Here is an 18,948-nt window from a genome sequence, read left to right as displayed (position 1 = left end):
GCTCCAATTTGAGGAAATACATAACTAGGATTCGACCTGTAGGGATGCTGTAAACGGAAATTCCTACACAAGGAGGAAAGCTGCTTTTGAAAACCTGAAGACACCTCTATGCGAAGGGGATCTACTTTATGTGGATCCCAAGAGTCTTATCAGTCAAATGTAATCTGATTATTTTATTTTATTTTATTTTTAAAGATTTTATTTATCCATTCCTAGAGAGGGAAGGGAGGGAGAAAGAGAGAGAGAGAGAAACATCAATGTGCAGTTGCTGGGTGTCACGGCCTGCAATCCAGGCATATGCCCGGACTGGGAATCGAACCTGCGACACTTTGGTTCGCAGCCCGCGCTCAATCCACTGAGCTATGCCAGCCAGGGCGTAATCTGATTATTTTAGATACATAATTAAATGTTTGATATATAGTATAGTGAGCTCTTAATGTGAAACCCTCTGAGAATAAAGTTCTTTTCAATTTAATTGGGAGAAAGCTTAGCACTGGAAAGGTGGTGGCCGTGAAGATATATAAACTGCAATCAGTATTTGGATACAGAGAGTCTTGTTTAGCGCTGCCACTGTCAAGTCTTATGCCACCAATTTAATGCTAAAAACAAAAATAACCACAATAAAACAGCTGAGTAGCAAAAAACATTAAAGCATTTCTTACTCTTCTAGAATCCAGATTTACCATTTGATCCTGCTCAACCTTTAAAACTTGAGAGGACTGCAAACATACACAGAAAACATACCCAGGCTGAGTATTATTAAATATTATTAAATATTAATTAAAAACACAGCTGAAATATTATTAAATTGTTTGGCAATGCCCAGCCTGCCTTGCATTTGAACCGTTCCCACTCACAGTCCCAAGAACGGGGCAGCCTGCCGCACTACACCACCGCACCTCTCCCAATGCAACAGACTGAGTCAGGTTCGGCACCCGGCGTGGACCCACGGGGCTGGCCGGTGGCCTGCCAGGTTCTCTGTCTTCACTGTTTGAATAAGGAATAAATGATGGGTCTTGTAGTAAATATGAGAGAAATCTTGCTTCTAGCTGAGTTCCTTAGAGCTGTCTTCTTTCTTGCTCTGGCATCCGGTTCTAAGTTTTACCCCAAATTCTGAGAGCTCTATGTTCCATAAGAAAGTTTCTTTTTAGAGCTAAATTTAAATGGGTTTTTGTTTCCTACCAGCAGTGTGTCCTGACTATGACCACAGTATACGAGGCAAGCAGAGAGGGAAATGGGCTGCTCTAAGCCAGAGGGAAAGCCAGTCTGAAAGAAGAAAAGCCGGGGGCACACAAGCCTTTCTGCCGCCACGTTTCTTTCACACCGACCCGCCTCCGAGAGACGGCACATGCCCTTCCGGGCCACGCAGTAATGCAATTGTCACAATAAAGCAAGTCACATTAACGTTTTGGTTTTCCAGTGTATATAAAAGTTATGTTTAAGTGTGCAAGAACAGCATTATGTCTACAAAACATACATACCTTTATTTACAAATATTTTATTGCTAAAACATGCTAACCATGATCTGAGGCTTCAGCAAGCTGTCATTATCTTTTTGCTCGTGGAGAGTCTTACCTTCAATTTGTAAAAACGCAGCATCTGTGAAGCGCAGTAAAGCAAAGCACAATAGAAGGAGGCCAGCCTGTACTGGAGATCCACAGTCATGCTAGGGAACCCTACTCGGTTCACACGGCCTCCCGCAGATAAGCCAGTACCCGCCTCGACACCTCCGCACAACACAGAGAACTTACGTCGGTGATTCTGCAGAGGGCCCTGATGGCTGGGCCTCGGTACACATCTTCCTTTCCTGTCATGTCCTTGGTCAGGCTAAGAAAGATCAAATTAGTTACCATGAGATCAAATAGAGTCAAGTCCTGCCCTGTTCCACTTGCCCCATAATTATCTCAACACAGCTACTGATTCAACAAATATGTACTGAGTGTCTTCTTTAGATAAATGTTAAAATCACTGGGTACACTGATAAATCTTAAGAATACAGCAGTGAGCAAAACAAAGTGTTTGCCTTCATGAAGCTTATGTTCTAGTGATAAGAAAGGTGATAATCCCATGAATCATATCTTGGATACTGACAGTCGACATAAAAAAATAAAGATGATGGTACACAGAGTCCCAGGCCAAACTCTCCCCAAACCCTAAAAACCCATCAGATGAGACACAACTCTTTAAAAGGAACTGACTGAAATGGACTCCCACTGAGGTGTCTCTCACAGCCACGGCTTTCTAAAATAACAGCCGTCAATGACTTTAGACCACAAGTGGCCAACACAAGGCCCGCAGCTGAATCCGGCCCTCCACCTTGTTTTGTCCAGCCTGGCACCTTGTTTCTACCCGGTGGCAGCGCTGAGCTCTCGCTTAACTGTTAAGGACTAGTTACATTTATACAGACCTAAAATTATATTCGGCCCTTTGAAGGCAACCTCGAGGCTGATGTGGCCCCTGGCGAAAATGAGTTTGACACCCCTGCTTTAGACCTGCCTGCTGAGTTTCAAAAACAGGCAGAGGGGTGTGAGCTACTTACGTTCCCTGTCCAAACTTTAAAGAGGTTCTCTAGCCTTCGGGTGATTCACCCTCTGACCCCTCCCCTCCTCCTTGCGCGCTAACACCAGCCCCAGCATGACGCCCACCTGCTCCCTTGCTCTGCGCCCCTCCTGTCACCAAAACAGCCGCAGCTCCAACTCACTCCATCAGGACACCAAGATGAGCAAGCTGTGAATAACTGTCAGGGCTTCTGCTTCTTTCTTTCTTTCTTTCTTTCATTACAGAAGTGTCTCATTCATGCAACAGGCACGCTTTCGAAACACTGGGAAGGGTATGAAATGTCATGCCTGGGCCTGCCCTTGCCTCCCTAGCCGGCAGCGCCACTCAACCAGAGAGGACTGGGTGAACAGGTGCTTGTGCTTCGAGGAAGTTTTAGAAAGTACATGGAAAACCACAGAGATTTAATAAAATGTGTGCCAGTGAGCCCCCACTTTTCTGGAACCTTCCTTTTTTACTTAATAACTTGAGAATCTTTGCACACTGGCAGATTTTTAAAACATTTTAGACATCTATATATTTTAAAATATTCAAATGTATGTAGTGGTTACAGTCCCACACCCTGACTGTAGGTCCCATGCTGCATCCTGGGACTCCCCAACTCCACAGGGTTCTTTATCTGCAACCCACGACCTCGGCGAGCATGCAGCGGGCCACCCCATCCCTGCACTAGGCTGCCTGCTCCTAGAAGCAGACCACGATGGGACTGCTGGGTCTCCCAGTCAGGAGCCACTGTCACGCCACTTTCACCATGAAATGAGTGGCAATGTCGTAGAGAATAAATACCATGGTAATAAATTAAGAATAACTGTACCATAGCTTGGACTACTGCAAACCCTGATTCATGCTCCATTTTTAGGGTTGTTTTCCCATGTAATTTTTTTAAAAAAATTATATACTCAAATTTATCAATCTTTTCTTTCATCACCTCTGGAATTTTAGTCACAATTAAACTTTCCCTTATACAAGATTAAAGAGGAATACACATGTTTTCTACTAGTACTTGCATGGTTTTACTTTTTAATTTCTATTCCTTATCCATTTAGAGCTTATTTATGTGCATGATGTGAAACGGGGATCTAATTTCATCTCTTTCCGAGGGGCTGCTCAGTTGCCCCAGTGCCACGCATTAGCAAGCACGCGTTTACTCCCGTGCTTAGAGATGCCGCCCTTGTCATATTCTGAACTTCCACATGTATCTGGGTCTAACTCCGTTCTTTCCATTTGTATCAGAGAATTCTGAAAGATGCAGATCGCAGCGCAGAGGTGACACATTCCAAAGTCACGGCATGTTTTGTTCCGTCGGTCTACCTGTCTGCTCACGAGTGAGTGGCCTGCACTGTGCTAACCTCATGGGCCTTAGCGTTTACAGACTGCGAGGGCCGGTCCTCCCTCGCCGTCTTCCTTCCCCAGCTATTTCCTAGCACTTCTCACATGCTGGTTGTTCCGCATGACCTTTCATAATCATATTTTCTAACTCCATCGTAGAGCCCATTAGGTTTTTTAAAAAATCAGGATTGTACTGAATTTATACATTAATTTAGGAGGATCAAAATCTTAAAAATGCTGAATTGACCTGTTCAAAAACAGTGGATTTCTTTGCATTTGTTCAAGTCAACTTTGAGTCTCTCGGGGCTTAAAGAGATTTTACTTTATATAAGTTTTGTACATTTACTGTCAAAACCATTCCTGAGTACTGATTTAGTCTTATGTGGGGTTGGAACGGGGTTCTGCGTGCTGCTTGTTTAGGTGAAGGCTGCTGCTCGTTTTACATCCTGTGGGAAAACAGCCGTGTCATTGGGGTGCCTGAAGAGGAGAGAGGGACTTGTACCAAAAACAAGTTTTTAAAGAAATAATGGTTGAAAGACATAACTATGGTTTCAAGAAGCTTAGTGAAACCTAAACAAGACAAACTCAAAAGAGTTTCATGCTTCGAAACTCTTTTGTTTTTCACGCATACCCGGATGCGTGACAAAACTGCTGAAAACCAAAAATAAAGGAAAACTCTTGAAAGCAGTTAGAGAAAAATAACACGTCCCATAAAGGGGAACTTCAGTTGAAAATACCGTGGATTTCTTACCAGGAAACATGGATGGCAGAAGACAATGAATGGAACACCATCACTAAAACGCTAAAACAAAAGAGACTGACAACCCAGAATCCCATATCCACTAAAAATACCTCCCATGAGTAAAAATGCAATGAAGACCTCCTCAGATGAAGGTAAACTAAGAGTATTTGTCATCGTTAAATATTAAATGAAGTATTTCTAAGGAAGTATTAAATCAAGTGTTTCGGGCTGAAGGGAGATGATACTGGAATGATCTCTAGGGCGGCCACCACAACATTTTTATGGGACTGAAAGAAAACAGACGGACCCACCAGCCCAGGATTCTATGCCCAGCAAAAAGAGGAGGCTACTTTACTTTTCTTTGTTCTCAGTTCGGATTATTTCACTGAATTATCTTCCAGCTCACTGACCCTTTCCTCTGACAAAGCCATTTTGCTGTTGAGGCTACCCAATGAATTTTCACCATATTTTGCATATTGTACTTTGTCATTTCTAAAATTTTCATTTGGTTCTTTTTTTTCTTTTTACATATAGCTCTTTGCTAAAAATTTCTTTCATTTCAAGAGTGTTCACCTTTATGGAGCAGGGATGCATTCACTGCTTTAAAGTCTTTATCCCCAAATCTAGGCAATTTGGGGGTTGGCATCTATTGATGATCTTTCCCCTTGAGAATGGGTCAGACTTTCCTGGCTGACTTAGCACCGGATTGCATCTGGACATTTTTAATACTGTCATGAGATTCCGGGTCCTGTTAAAAGCCTCTGAGGATGTTGACTGTTTCAGCAAGCATTCTGCCCTGCCAGCCTCAGATCACAAGTTCTGACTGGCTTTCTGTGCATGTCACTGCTCCCACGCTGTTTCTCCAAGTCCCCTTTCCCCGGTCCTTCTGGTCTGAAACATGGGACTCGCTCAGTTTTAGCTCTTTGTGCCATTGCACAATCCTGTGCGAGTGGGTCCTCAAGATGTAAAAGGAGACAAAAAGACAATGTGGGCTTCCCCCCACCCTTCACACGAAGGGGCCCCTTTTCATGGGGACGGGTTTCACCCCAAGAGTTTAGGTGTCTGCAACACTAGTCACACCACAGTAAAGTTGTTTCACAACTGAGGCTGGCCTCGGGGCAGGATTGGAATAAACAGAGAAAGAGTAGAACACACCAGGATCCTCCCCCACTCTCTCCAGCTCACAGAGCCCTTTTCTTTAACCTGGTGCTCCAGCCAGAGACGGGTTTCTCTCCGAGTCTCTGTTTGGCCTGTCCTTGGGTCAGACCCATGCAATGCACGGTTACCACATTGGTAGTCATTAATTACCGTTTCCAATCGCCACTTCACCTGCTATTATTGCTGTGTTGACTTTTCAGAGGCCCTAGGTAGCTGCTTTTTCCACTTGTTTCAGAGGATTTATTGTGGTCACTGGGAGAGTTAGCCTGCAGTGGCCTTACTCAATCTCAGCTAGAATTAAGAAATCCTGGGCTTTCCCTCTTATTCATTGTTACTCACTCCATTAATCCTTGGAGAAGGGAGTTTTTAAGTCTTGGCATCACATTCATCATCATTCCTCAAAAGTCTTCCACAATTTCATTTTAAAAGAGAAAACAGTTATTAATCCAAATACATCAGGGCAGTCTCCTTGTCAGCTGGGCAGGAGAGGAGACAGCAGCAGGACACAGGAAGGTTCTCGAAGCCCACCATGACGGTTAACTTCACGTCTTGTCTTGACTGGGGTCAGGGATGCCCAGAAAGCTGGTAAAACAGTTTCGGGGTGTGTTCCTAAGGCTGCTTCCAAAAGAGGTTGGCATTTGAATCAGAACCCGTAAAGACTGCCCTCACTGATGCCAGTGGGCATCTTCCCATCCACTGAGGGCCTGAACAGAACAAGAGGAGGAATTTGCTTTCTGCTTATGCTGGGACACCCTATTCTCCTGCCCTCATGCATCTGCATTCCTGGTTCTCAGGCCTTCGGGTCTGAGCAGGACTACCCCACTGGCTTTCCTGGGCCTCCCGCTCACAAAGAGCAGATCATGGGACTTAGCCTCCATAATTATGTGAGCCAATCCTTCCTAATAAATCCATCTCCCTATCTCCCCACCCCCCCCATCTCCACATAGCTATAGATATACAGAGCTACATATCTGTTGGCAGTGAGACTGGTGCCGGGTGTCAGACCTCAGCACAGCAACCTTGGTACCTGAGTTCCAGCTAAGGAAGAATTCAGAGCCAACACTCAAACCATAAGAGGAAGTTTATTTAGAAAGTCACAGAGGTAGAAGAAATGAGTGGTAGAAGAAATGGGCTCAGGAAGCAACTTTCAGAGGCAAAAGCAGCAGCCCTTGGAGCTTAGGAGAAAGAAGGGTAGCAGTGAAGTGCATGGTGGGGGGAAGAGCAGGGAGACTGAAAAGACTCAGGCTGGGTCCCCCACCCTTAGGGCTTTTAAGGGTGGGGATTGGAGGGAGGTCCCAGGGGAGGACATGAATAGAATATTCATCAGCTTTCCAGATGTGCCCTTTCAGGGTCACGGTCTCCACTGATTGGCTGGCACCAGGGCAAGGGGTCATTAGTCATTGCGGATGGTTCCGAAGGCAGCCGTGGTGTCCCTTGTCTGGTTTTGTTGCTTTTCTGGGCCTAGAGCTGAAGCACAGCTGAGCCTGGATATATTTGATTCGAGTGAGAACCTCACTGTCCTGGGAGCTTAATGCTAATTGTTCATTCCCCCTCTGAGGAGGTATAACCCACACGACTAGCAACATGCCAGGGAGGAAAGGTCAGGGGAGGGTCTGAACTACACGTCCAGCAATATGAAAGGTCAGGGGGTCTAAATTGAATCACCAGAGATATTCTAGGGAAGGAAAGGTAACCCTGCGGGTGAGGTCCTTGTTTTTCCAGTTTTGCCCCTTGCTAGGCACATAGGATTTTCAATCCAAGTGACCTTCTGTACCTGGTCCGTGGTCCCCGCTCTGCTCATGTCTAACTGCCTACCACATACGTACAGATATACATATCTATGGCTACACGGAAAGAGATTTACAGACATGTGTATATCTATATCCTCTCAGTTCTGTTCTCTGCAGAAACACATCTAACACGCACACATTTCTTCACTTCTTCCGACGTGTGACTGCTTTCTTCAGATAGGGGGAGAGAGAAACAATCTTTGTTTCTAGCCCTTTGACTGAAGAGAAAAAGTGGATTATCCTTTGCTTACTTCATGCAACAAACTTTTAATGAGTGTCTAATCCACACAGGGACACATTCCAGCGACTGATGACACAAGTTACATGAGACAAGGTCCTTGCTCTCAAGGAGCTAACAGTAGAGAGGGCAGAGAAACACTAACAAATCACTCCCGCACAAACAATGCATTACCTACTGGAACAGAAGTTAAAAACAAAAGTGCTCTAAGACCCACAGGGGAGACAATGACAGACCTGTCGGGAACAGGGAAGTCAGCGTGTACAGGGATGTTTTAAGCTACTGAAAAAGGACACAGGATAACACTGCAGGCACAGGGAGACGCGTGTACGCAGATACAGGGTATCGAACAGAAGGATGAGTTTGGGCAACGGCCACTGCACGGAAACGAAGCCAGGGAATGCCAATACTTAGGTGGCCGGCAGAAAATAAGCAGCGACTTCTGAAAAGGGATAAAACGGAGCACTCAGAGATGGGAGGAAACATAGGACGGACTACGTTTCTGAAAGCCAAGGGTGGCAGAACTTCAGGGAGCGTCTAACCACATTCAAACAGAGAGGCCGAGTAAAATGTGGACTGCAAATTGGCTTTTGGATTTTGCAATTAAGAGGTTATCAGAGATGTGTGTGAGAGAAGTTTCACTACAGCGGTGGCCAAATCAAATTATAGTAGTTATCTCATTTCCTTTATTGCCATAAGCCGAGTCCTGGCAGTAACCGCTCAGATGTAATATTCAGAGACAGCAGCACCACTCAAGTAGAAAAGCTGTTTCGGGCTTGAATCTCTCTCACCAAGTAAATGGATGAACACAGCTTCTTAGTTCCCTCAGGAGCCTCAAAGTATTGTCTTCCCCCTCACATCATCCTCCACGTTATCCTCCCCCCAAATCCTCACATTGTCCCCACGACTGACTTTGAAACTACCAGCCAGGTAATGGTTTCTACAACCTCTTTATTTCTTCCTAAATCACTGTCTGTGCACTGTTCGTGTGATTTTCTGAGGCTAGGGACGTAACTTATCACATATGGATAGCCAACCCCACCACACCATCATTGCTACCTCTAATGTGAGTGACAGATCACTCTCATGACTCATTCTAAATTCAGAGCAATTTTCAGATGCAAACTTTCTCACTGGGTTTGTTTCATCAGACGGGAGTAAAGTACTATGGTCAAACTGTCAATATACTTGGCCATCCTTAACTAACTAAATCTCTTCGTGTTTTCGGGTTTTTAAAAAACTGAGTTGGTACCTTATGAACAGCTTAAGTGTTCAGTCAGAGGACTTTTAGCAATTGTGATCACTCATGGAACCTCCATTCAAAATAAAATACTGAAGGTTTCCGTCGTCTCAAAGTTCTCTCCTGCCTACTCCCAGGCAATCCCCCAGCTCAGCAGACTTCTGGTTTCTATCACTGCAGCTGAGTGGTGGCTGGTCTTAAAACTGCATAAAGAGAATCACCTGTTTTCTTCTGTTCCAACATAATGTTTTAGAAATGTATTCATGTTGTTGCCTGAAACAGCAATTTTTCCTTTTTATTGCTGAAGAGTAGTCTATGGTATTAATATACCTCAATTTGTTTAGCCATTCACCTGTGGATGAACTTTTGGGTCATTTCCAGTTTAGGACTGTAACAAAGCTGCTATGAAATCCCTGTAATCCCTTCTGTGGCCATATATTTTTATTTTTCTTGGGTAAATACCTAGCAGTGGAATTACTGGCCACAGAGCAAGTCTATGTTTAACTTGAAGAAACCGACAAACACTTTCTAAGGCGAAATGTACTATTCTACTACGGACGGAAAAGGGGTTCTGTGTAAAGTAACCTCACAGCGTGATCAGGTCATAAATTCCTGACTGGGCAGGTCATGGTGGGCAGCCACACCCCAGGCATATCACTTTTTAATGAAGGGTTTATCTTTGCTTTCAGCAAGCCCTGGCCATTGCTTCTATGCATCTAGGTTAACACACCTTTGATAGAAGCCTAACTACCCTCCAGAGAGCACATAATCTTGTTAACTATCCCATAATCCAATCCCCACCTGCTCTCTCCAGCCTTCAGGTAATCAGGCCAAACACATAAAAGAAACTGCGAGACTGTTATTCTCTAGAGCAGTGATTTTCGACCACTGTGCCACGAGAGACACTCTAGTGTGCTGCTAGAATTTTTAAAACCTGCAACACCTGACTATTTAGTAAAGGGGACTGACCTCTTTTCCCTTAGGTTGTCAAAAAAAAAAAAAAGACAACAGCCAACACAATAACTGTCTGGTGTGAATGAATCAAAATTACACCTATATTTTTGTCAGGAAAAAAACCCAGTATTGTTTGGTGCGCTGTGGTTTTGGGCGTTCACACGTGCCGTGAGAGGAAGACGGCCGACCACCGCTGCTCCGGAGCGTCTGTGGCTGTGCTCCCTGGCCTGTCGGCCGCTGGGCTCCAGCAGACTTCCAGAAACTCTCTACAGGGCTGAACGTTCTTACGTCGACACTGCATCCGCACCTACGATGTGTGCAGAGTTCCATGTATGGGATATGGAAGCAGGCTTTTTGGTTTGGGTGTAGCCAGGCTTGGTTATTTTAACCATTCCGATGGGTATGGAGTAATATCTCAGTGAGGTTTTAACTGGCATTTCCCTGATAACTAGTGATATGAAGTGCATTTCCATGTGCTTACTGGCCACCCCTATATATTCGGTTATGAAGGGCCTGCCTTCAGGTTTTCTAAGAATCTCCTCATTTCTTACCAAGCTAACATAATTATCTATGTATGCAGAATGGTCACCTACTATATCAGTTTTCTCAGCCTCCCCTAGTAAGTGACCACGATTAATGTCTTAGAACAACAAAAATGAGTTGTTTCATAGTTCTGTGGGTTAGCCGTCCAACAGAGAGGCTCAGGGGCTAAAATAAAACCATCGCGTCAGCAGGTCTGAATCCCTCTCACAGGCAAAGCTGACTCCCATATATTCACCCCCTCCATCCCCAGGACCCCCCAAATCTCCCAACATGCAAGGGTGGGACTGCCACAGGATAACAGCTTCAATCATTTCTGTTCAAAAAAAGAGAGCTGGAGGGAAGGGAAGAGTGGCTGGTCCCTCGCAAATCTGAAATCCAGACCGACAAACAGGAAAAGGGTTCAAGTCCTGAGCAAAATTCTCTGTGGTTCTCAGCTCCACCCTCTGGGCCTGCACCTCTGCTCTCTCAGCCGCCTTCCTGTGGGTCAAGGGCAGCTCGTTTCCTGCCTGCAGAGTCTGGGGCTCTGATAGCCTTCCTTCACCTCATCCTCTCCAACCCTTTTGGCCCCAACTGGCAGTGCTGCTGCTGGTAGAAGATTCTCAAGAGCCTGTGGGACTTCCATGGATGTACAGAGACTCACTCCAGGAGACAAGAGGCTCCTCCAGAGATCTTGCCTAGACAATCCGGCCTCTATTTTCGGCTTCCGCTTAGAAGCTGAGGGAATCTACGAGTCACACCCTTCATCTCTTCAGAGTGTTCTGTGTGAGTGAATACTCTGACCTTTGAATCTTTCTGAGATTTTAGCAAATGCTGTAGAGTAACTCCTTTGACTTTTTCTCCAGAGCACGGTTTCTAATTGGGTCTCTTGTTTTTAGCAGCCTTTCCCGTTTTGGTAGGTTGAGAATTTCCAAAATCAAGAGCTCCTGGCCCCTTCCCTCACCTCTTCTTTTTATTTTTAATTTTTAAGGTACAACTGACATATAACATTGTATTAGTTTCAGGTGTATAACATGATGACTGGATTTTTATAAAGAACTCCTGGTTCCTGTTTTATCAGGTCTCTCTTCACTTTATTTCTGTCCTCTCAAATTCTACTCTAAGTCACTCAAAGAAACCAGGCCATACCTCAACACTCTGTTTGGAAATCCCAGTTAAATACCCAAATTCGTTGCCACGTAACTGCAGGACACGATTCCACTCAGCTTCCTGTCACTGTGTAACAAAAGGGTCCCTTCTGCTCCAGCTCCCAACATCCTCCTCATTTACTGCTGAGCCCTCCCCGCGGGGCCTTGAAGGCCCATATTTACACTGACAGTCTGTTCACACGGATCTGCGGATTCTCTGAGGTGATAAACGTTTTCTTCCTCCTGCTCCTCACTTCTCTCTCAGTCTAGCAGAGTCATTAACATCCGTATTTCTACTAAAGGCCTGTTCAAGTTAATACAGCTTTTTCTACAATGCTCCTCGAAATTCTTCCAGCAGCTAGCTGCTCACTGCCCAATTCCAAAGCGGCTTCCACATTTTAGATATTTGTTACAGCAGCACCCACTTCCAGGTCTGAACATCTCGATGAGGTTTTCTTCCCTAGCTTTGAGATATAATTGACATAGAACACTGGGTAAGCGTAAGGCATAACATACTGACTTGATACACTTCTATGCAGCAAATACACTTCTATTAGTTTTGTTGCTGCTGTAACAGGTTACCAGAAACTTAAAGGCTTAAGACCACATTCTTTTATTTATCTCACAGTTCTGTGCGTTCCAAATCCAGCACAGGTCTCGCTGGCTTACCAAAGAGTCAGCAGGGCTACATTCCTTTCTGGAGGCTTCAGGGGGGAATCCATTTCCTCGCCTTTCCCACCCAAAACAAAGGTCCTCGGCTCCAGGTCCCCTTCCGCATCTCCAAATCCGGCAGTACCACATCTCAGACCCGGCTCCCACCGTCACACCTCTTCCCAGACCCTTTCCCCCACCTCCCTCTGCCGCTTTTCAGGACGCTTATCCGTAGATTGGGCCCACCTGGATAATCCAGGCCACTCCCCCATCTGCTGATCAGCAACTTTAATTCCCTTTCGCCGTGTAACGGGACATGCACACAGGTCTTAGGAATCAAGGCAGAGATATGGGGGGGGGGGGGCGCGCATTATTCTGCCTACCACATTTACTACTTACTTAAAATGAACTACAGACCAACCATGATTCTAGGCAGCCTAAGAAGACCCAGGGAAGTATTAATAGCTAAATAAACAAATAACCCTCGTCCATGGCTGACTAGTCTATTTTAATGTTTCCAATATTTAGCGAAGCTAGCAATCTAAGTGAAGACTTTCTGTTTCTTTCTTGCAGCAGACCCTGTTCACTGGCTAATCCAATGCCTGTTTCCAACCCCTTCTTCCTTGCCTGCCCCTAATACTTGGGCTATTAAAGCTAAATACTTTCCTTGACTCCAAAGGATAGTCATATAATACAGCTGTGCCAAATGAAATATAAAAATTACCTTGGGAGAAGCCATTGCATACGTGATATAAGAGGCAGGTGGTGCTGCCCTCCCTGGCCCCTCCCCGGTACCCCTCCCACTGCCAGTAATCCAAGGCCTCCATTCTGCAGTCACGGGAGAAATGTCCACATGAATGCAAGAGACACCAGCCCCACCACTGTCAAACGACTGAACCGACGTCAGCTCCTCTGTGTCTACCTTGCTTCAGTGACTATTGACATCTGCCGTTCTTTTATTTTCAGCTGAAAGCTTTGTTAATAGAAACTGCATCAGCACAACAAGCACCCCCCTCCAAAATGTATTTTGTTTTACAAAAACCATATTCACTCAGATGAGTTATAATTAAGGCAATTATTTTTTTAAATAACATTGTATATTTTAGAACTCTATATACTCATTCTAGGACATTTGAAAATCATCAAAAGTTTAAAGAAAATGAATAACTACAACCCCCAAATATCCAGAAGTAACCTCCTGGTAACTGTCAGGATGGGCAGGGCAGGACAAAACGGCCGCCCAACGACAACCCGGAAAAGACGGCTGATGTCAACCCAGGGAGCCGAAACGGCAGGCTTTGCCAAAACGGATATCCGCCTGGCATTCTGAGCCCAAAGAACCACCAATAATATACTGCCATTTTGTTCAAAAGGGACCAATCCCCAGCTCCCACGGAGAGAGCCAACCCAAAATAAAACCCCGTCCTATTCCCAGTTTGGGCCCAGCTTCCTCGGTCCCACGGTGCGGACCGGGGAACCTCGCCCGGGTGTGCAAACCCCAATAAAGCTCTATACTGCCTAACTTTGTGGCTGATTGGCATTTATTCCTCAGCAGAGCCTGAGAAAACTTTTCAGTAACGTATCAGTGTATTTCCATCCATCTTTTTTCATGTACATACATAAAATATTTTTTAAGTGAGGCTATATTGAATATATAGACGGGTCCAACTTTCGTTCAGCACTTTATTAAGGACTTTCCCACATCATTAAAGATGTTTCAAAATTATTTCCAAAAAATAAAAAATCACATGAAATATGATTAATAAAATAATTTTTAACAACAGACATTTAATTTGTTTTATCCTTTTTGCCCGTGTAAACGATGCTGCAGTGAACGTCACCATAGGCGAGTCCTTCCGTGCTCTCGGGCCAGTTTCGGAGCATTGCTGCATGGCTGTGGCATCGCTGGGTCGAAGGGGTAAAACCTTTCAAAGGTTCGACAGAAGCTGCCAAACTGCTTTCTAGAAAAACTGAATCAACTTATTATCCTACTTTCTTTCTACATGCAAAACAGCAGTCTCCCTTACATGCACTGACTGCCTTTTGTCTTTTTTGCCAATTCGATGGGTGAAAATATAACTTATTCTCAAGTTAATTTATATTTTCTGGTTACTGGTGGAAACAACTATTTAAAAATATATAGATCCTTTGGTCATTTGATGAATTATCACTTGGAATTTTTTGAAGTGTAGGAGTTCATTCTATTATTTATATTTTATATTCATATTTTATCTCAGTGTATCACTTACTCTTTATAGTTTTATTTATATGTTCTTTATAAACATTTAAATTGTAATCATATTTATTAGTATCATCCTTTGTGACTCCTTTCTTTGTGTTACCCGATAGGGATGTTTTTTACATAATGACACCACATTTCAGAAAAGAACGCTTTAAGAGAATATATTCTTTTAAATTCCTACTGGCTTTTTTATAGTCAGACAGGTAAAATTAGTATCAAGAGAACAACAAATATTCCACTGTCTGGGAGGCTTTGTGTGGTATCGGAGACTGTAGCCCGGGGCAAGCAAGGCCTTGAAAGAGGCCTGGAGGTCTCCGGAGCCAGGAATGCTGGAGGCAGGCAGGACCCAATACTAGCACCTAGGGCTCCCAGGGAGATCAGGCCTCAAGAATGCATTACACCCGTGAGGCTTGCTAGGCTTTGTGTAGCCCTGCGACTGCAAATCAGATATGGAAGTCCAAAAGCAGGAAGAGGGAACTCCTTATCTCACGAAGAACAACCCAGCATCAGCACAGTCTAACAGACCCTGACCTGAGGCAAATCTCTGTGTCCCTTCAGTTGTTATCTATAGATAATCTCTGGTTTCTATAACTATAGCCTTTGGGCATTGATTGATGAGCTTCGCGCACACACACTGTACACCACTGCACAAGGATCCCCAAAACAGCTGCTTTAGTGAAGGGTTTGGGGCGGGGCGTTCTCCACTAGAGGGAACTGCCACCTGCCTCTGGCTGGAACAACAGATTGCGTCCAAGATGACTTATTTCTCATCCGCGGTGGCCAGGATAGGGCATCCCACATTCCACTAAATATATAAGCATCCCACCCTAGGGTTTGGGCGTTCACACACCTGCTTGTGACGATGATCACATCCTCAGAGATGTTAGCCATTTCTTTGATGGTAAGGTAGCACATCCGTCTCAGTATTTGCTGAAATTATTTATAAAAGGCAACAGGTTATTTCTAAGAAAATGGGTTTTTTTAACTGTTTGAAGTGAGGTTCCCAAGTAGATATTTTAGAAAGTTACTCTTAAAAAGATTCTCAAGCCCTGGCCGGGTAGCTCAGTTGGTTAGAGCGTCTTTGCAATACGCCAACTCCGCAGGTTTGATCCCCAGTCAGGGCACGTACAAGAAACAACCAATGAGTGCATAACTGAGTGAAACAACGCTTCGATGTTTCTCCCTCTCTCAGATCAATACGTTAAGAAAAAAAGATTCTCATCCACTCAAAAAATCCTTTCAAAAATATCTGGATGAGAAAATATTTAGAATACTACTATTTGCTAAACACAAATAGTTAATGCACTGACACTGGGGAGCATCTAGATGAAAACTCAAGAGTTCAGTTAATTATACGGGTTTTTATGCAGATACCCGAAGTTGGACTCTGACAGTATGAGTCCAAAGACTTAAGATTTTCAAAGTGTTAAAGACTTGTCCTGAAAAATGTATTTTTTTAATTTTTAAAAAAAATATATGGAGAGATGGGCAGACTCTGCATTTTCCTCAGTTCAGCATATACAGATGTATTTCCTTACAGTATTTGTGGTTGTATAACCAACTTCCATTTTCACTTATCAAGATTTCTAGGTGGATACCGGAATCTAAAATAAGTGTTAAGCTAACAATAATAAAGCGTTGTCTACTTTTCCTCCTCACTTGGATCTCTGATTTATTCACACACTAGGAGCATTGGTTCCTCTAGCCTGTCTAGCCTCATTCAAATGTCTTGTAAGTAGTGAAACTCAAATACGTCAGACCCGTCTTCAGAGTCCAGGCTGTAGAAAGAATCTGGTGGAAACTCCTGAGCCCACTGAGAAAAGAGAATAAGGGAGTGAGGATTCTCACAGCAATGAAACGCACACACATACAAATCACCCCTACGAAGAGAAAGCCAGTAACAGGGCAGATACACCTGTATGACACTCCTATGAGAAGGAAAAAGAAAGTAAGAATCAAAATGTCAGAGCTGAAGATAATTCCACGCCCCCAACACACACATCTACCAGAAAACAGAATAAAACTGAAGACAGAAAAAATTAAAGCCACATTTCAGACACCACCTTGTACCCACCAAAATGATTAAAACTTTAAAAGTGACAATGAAAATGTTGAAAAAGATGGGCTCATAAGTACCAAAATATATTGCCTAAACAAATAACACAGAGATGCTAAATAAAATAGAAATGAAAAGTTAAATATGCGGTCAAGGACAAAATGAAGTGCAGTGCACAGGTGCCAAAAACGGAAAAACAAACAACCCCTACCACAGAAGTACAAGGCCAGGTTCTTACTGGCATAGGATAAAGTACCTAAAGGCTAGAAAGAATGAAACTCTAAAAGGTATATTCTTCAGACGCAGGGAAAATTATTCTGGATAACAACTCAGAAACGGCAAGGAATGAAGAATAAAAAGAAAAAAGTGGTAAACAGTAACAAGGCAGTGTGGGTATTGGCAAAGAATAGACAAATAGATCAATGGGACAAAATGGACCACCCAGAAAGACACTCACATAAATAGAGTCTGCTGATCCCTGACTAAAGAGAAAAGGCCCTACAATGGCGCTGGAACAACTGGACATCCACCGGCGAAAAAACAAATCTAGACAAAGACCTTACACTCTTCACACAAATTAACTCAAAGTGGATCACAGACCTAAATGTAAAGTGCAGAACTGTAAAACTTTCTTCTAAAACCCAAATGACCATGGGTATGGTGATGACTTTTTTTTATCCTCACTCAAGGACATTTTTTCATTGCTTTTTAGAGGCAGGGTTAGGGTGGGGGGAGAAAGAAAGACAAAAACATCGACTTGAGAGAGAAACACCAATTGGTTGCCTCCCAGACATGCCCAAACCTGGGTTCAAACCCACAACCTAGCTACGTGCTCTGACCAGGAGTCAAACCTGCAACCCTTCGGTGCATGCAACGATGCTCCAACCAACCGAGCCACACCTGCTAGGACATGGGGATGACTCTTTACACACAGTATCAGAGGCATGGTCATGACAGAAATAATTGATAAGCTAGTCTTTATTAAAATTAGTAACTTCTCTGCAAAGGACAGTGTCAAGAGAATGACAAGACTAGCCACAGATTGGGAGAACATATTTTCAGAACACATATCTGAAAAAGTACTGTTATGCAAAATATACAAAAAAACTCTTAAAAGTCAAAAATAAAAATTAAAAAACTTGAATTAAAAATGGTCCAGAAAGCCTTGCTTGGGTAGCTCCACTGGTTAGACCAATACATCAAGTCTGAAGGTTCAATCTCCAGTCAGGGCGCATACAAGAAGAAACCAATGAGTGCATAAACAATCAGAACAACAAATATATGTTTCTCTCTCTCCCTCTCCACCCCCCCATTCTCTAAAATCAATTAAAAATAAAATTAAAATTAAAAACGGGGCCAAAGACCTAAACAGAAACTTCACTTAGTAAGATACAGAGATGCCTTGGCTGGTATGGCTCAGTCAGTTGGAACATCATCCCATACACCAAAAGGTCAAGGGTTCGATTCCTAGTCAGAGTACATACCTAGGTTGTGGGTTCAATCCCCACCCAGTAGGTGCTTATATGAGAGGCAAAAGATCGATGTTTCTCTCAAATCAATGAACATATTGTTAAAAATAAAAAAAAGAAGATACACAGATGGCAAGTGAGTATATAAAAAGATTGTCCACATCATATGTCATCAGAGAAAGGTAAATTAAAATGAGACACCACTATACTCCTAATAGAATGGCCAAATCCAGAACACTGACAACACCGAATATTGATGTGGATATGGAACAAGAACTCTTGTTTCTTGTTGGTGGAAATAAAAACAGTACAGTCACTTTGGAAGATGTTTTTGGTGATATCTTACAAACTAAGCATACTATTATGTTATGGTGCAGTCATGCCCCTTTGGTATTTATTTACCCAAAGGAGTTGAAAACTTATGTCCACTCAAAAACCTGCACAAGAATGTTTACAGCAGCTTTATTCGCAACTGCAAAAGCTGGAGGGAACCGAGATGTCCTTTAGTAGGTGAATGGGTAACCTGTGGTCTGTCCAGACAGCAGATTATGACTCAGCACTAGAAATGAATGAGCTATCAAGCCATGAAAAGACTAGAGGAAACTAAAATGCCTATTAATTAGCAAGTGAAAGCAGTTGACTGAAAAGGCTCTATGCTGTGTGAGTCCAACTACATGGCATTCTCGAAAAGGCAAAACTATGGAGACAGTGAAAAAGGATCCATGGTTGCCAGGGATTACAGGGGAGGGGATGGAGTACGGAGGATTTTGAGAGTAGTGAAAATACTCTGTATATTTTAATAACGGATGCATGTCATTATACATTTGTCCAAACCCACAGAACCTACAAACACCAG

General features: G+C 43.6%; 1 protein-coding gene across 1 annotated transcript in view; it reads right to left on the bottom strand.

The window, feature by feature from the left end:
* The window catches only part of COPG2 (COPI coat complex subunit gamma 2), a 130,216-nt gene that overhangs the window by 94,371 nt on the left and 16,897 nt on the right, over positions 1-18,948 (bottom strand). The window contains exons 5-6 of the mRNA XM_045855747.1: positions 15,418-15,497; positions 1,752-1,827 (exon numbers count right to left, since the gene is read on the bottom strand). Coding sequence (XP_045711703.1) covers positions 1,752-1,827; positions 15,418-15,497 — 156 coding nt within the window. The remainder of the gene's footprint in view (positions 1-1,751; positions 1,828-15,417; positions 15,498-18,948) is intronic.

This window comes from Phyllostomus hastatus, unplaced genomic scaffold, assembly GCF_019186645.2.
Source record: "Phyllostomus hastatus isolate PE091 unplaced genomic scaffold, TTU_PhHast_1.1 phas_scaffold_114, whole genome shotgun sequence".
Taxonomy (NCBI): domain Eukaryota; kingdom Metazoa; phylum Chordata; class Mammalia; order Chiroptera; family Phyllostomidae; genus Phyllostomus; species Phyllostomus hastatus.
Note: the sequence above shows the minus strand (reverse complement) of the source record. Positions and strands in the feature narration are given on the sequence as shown.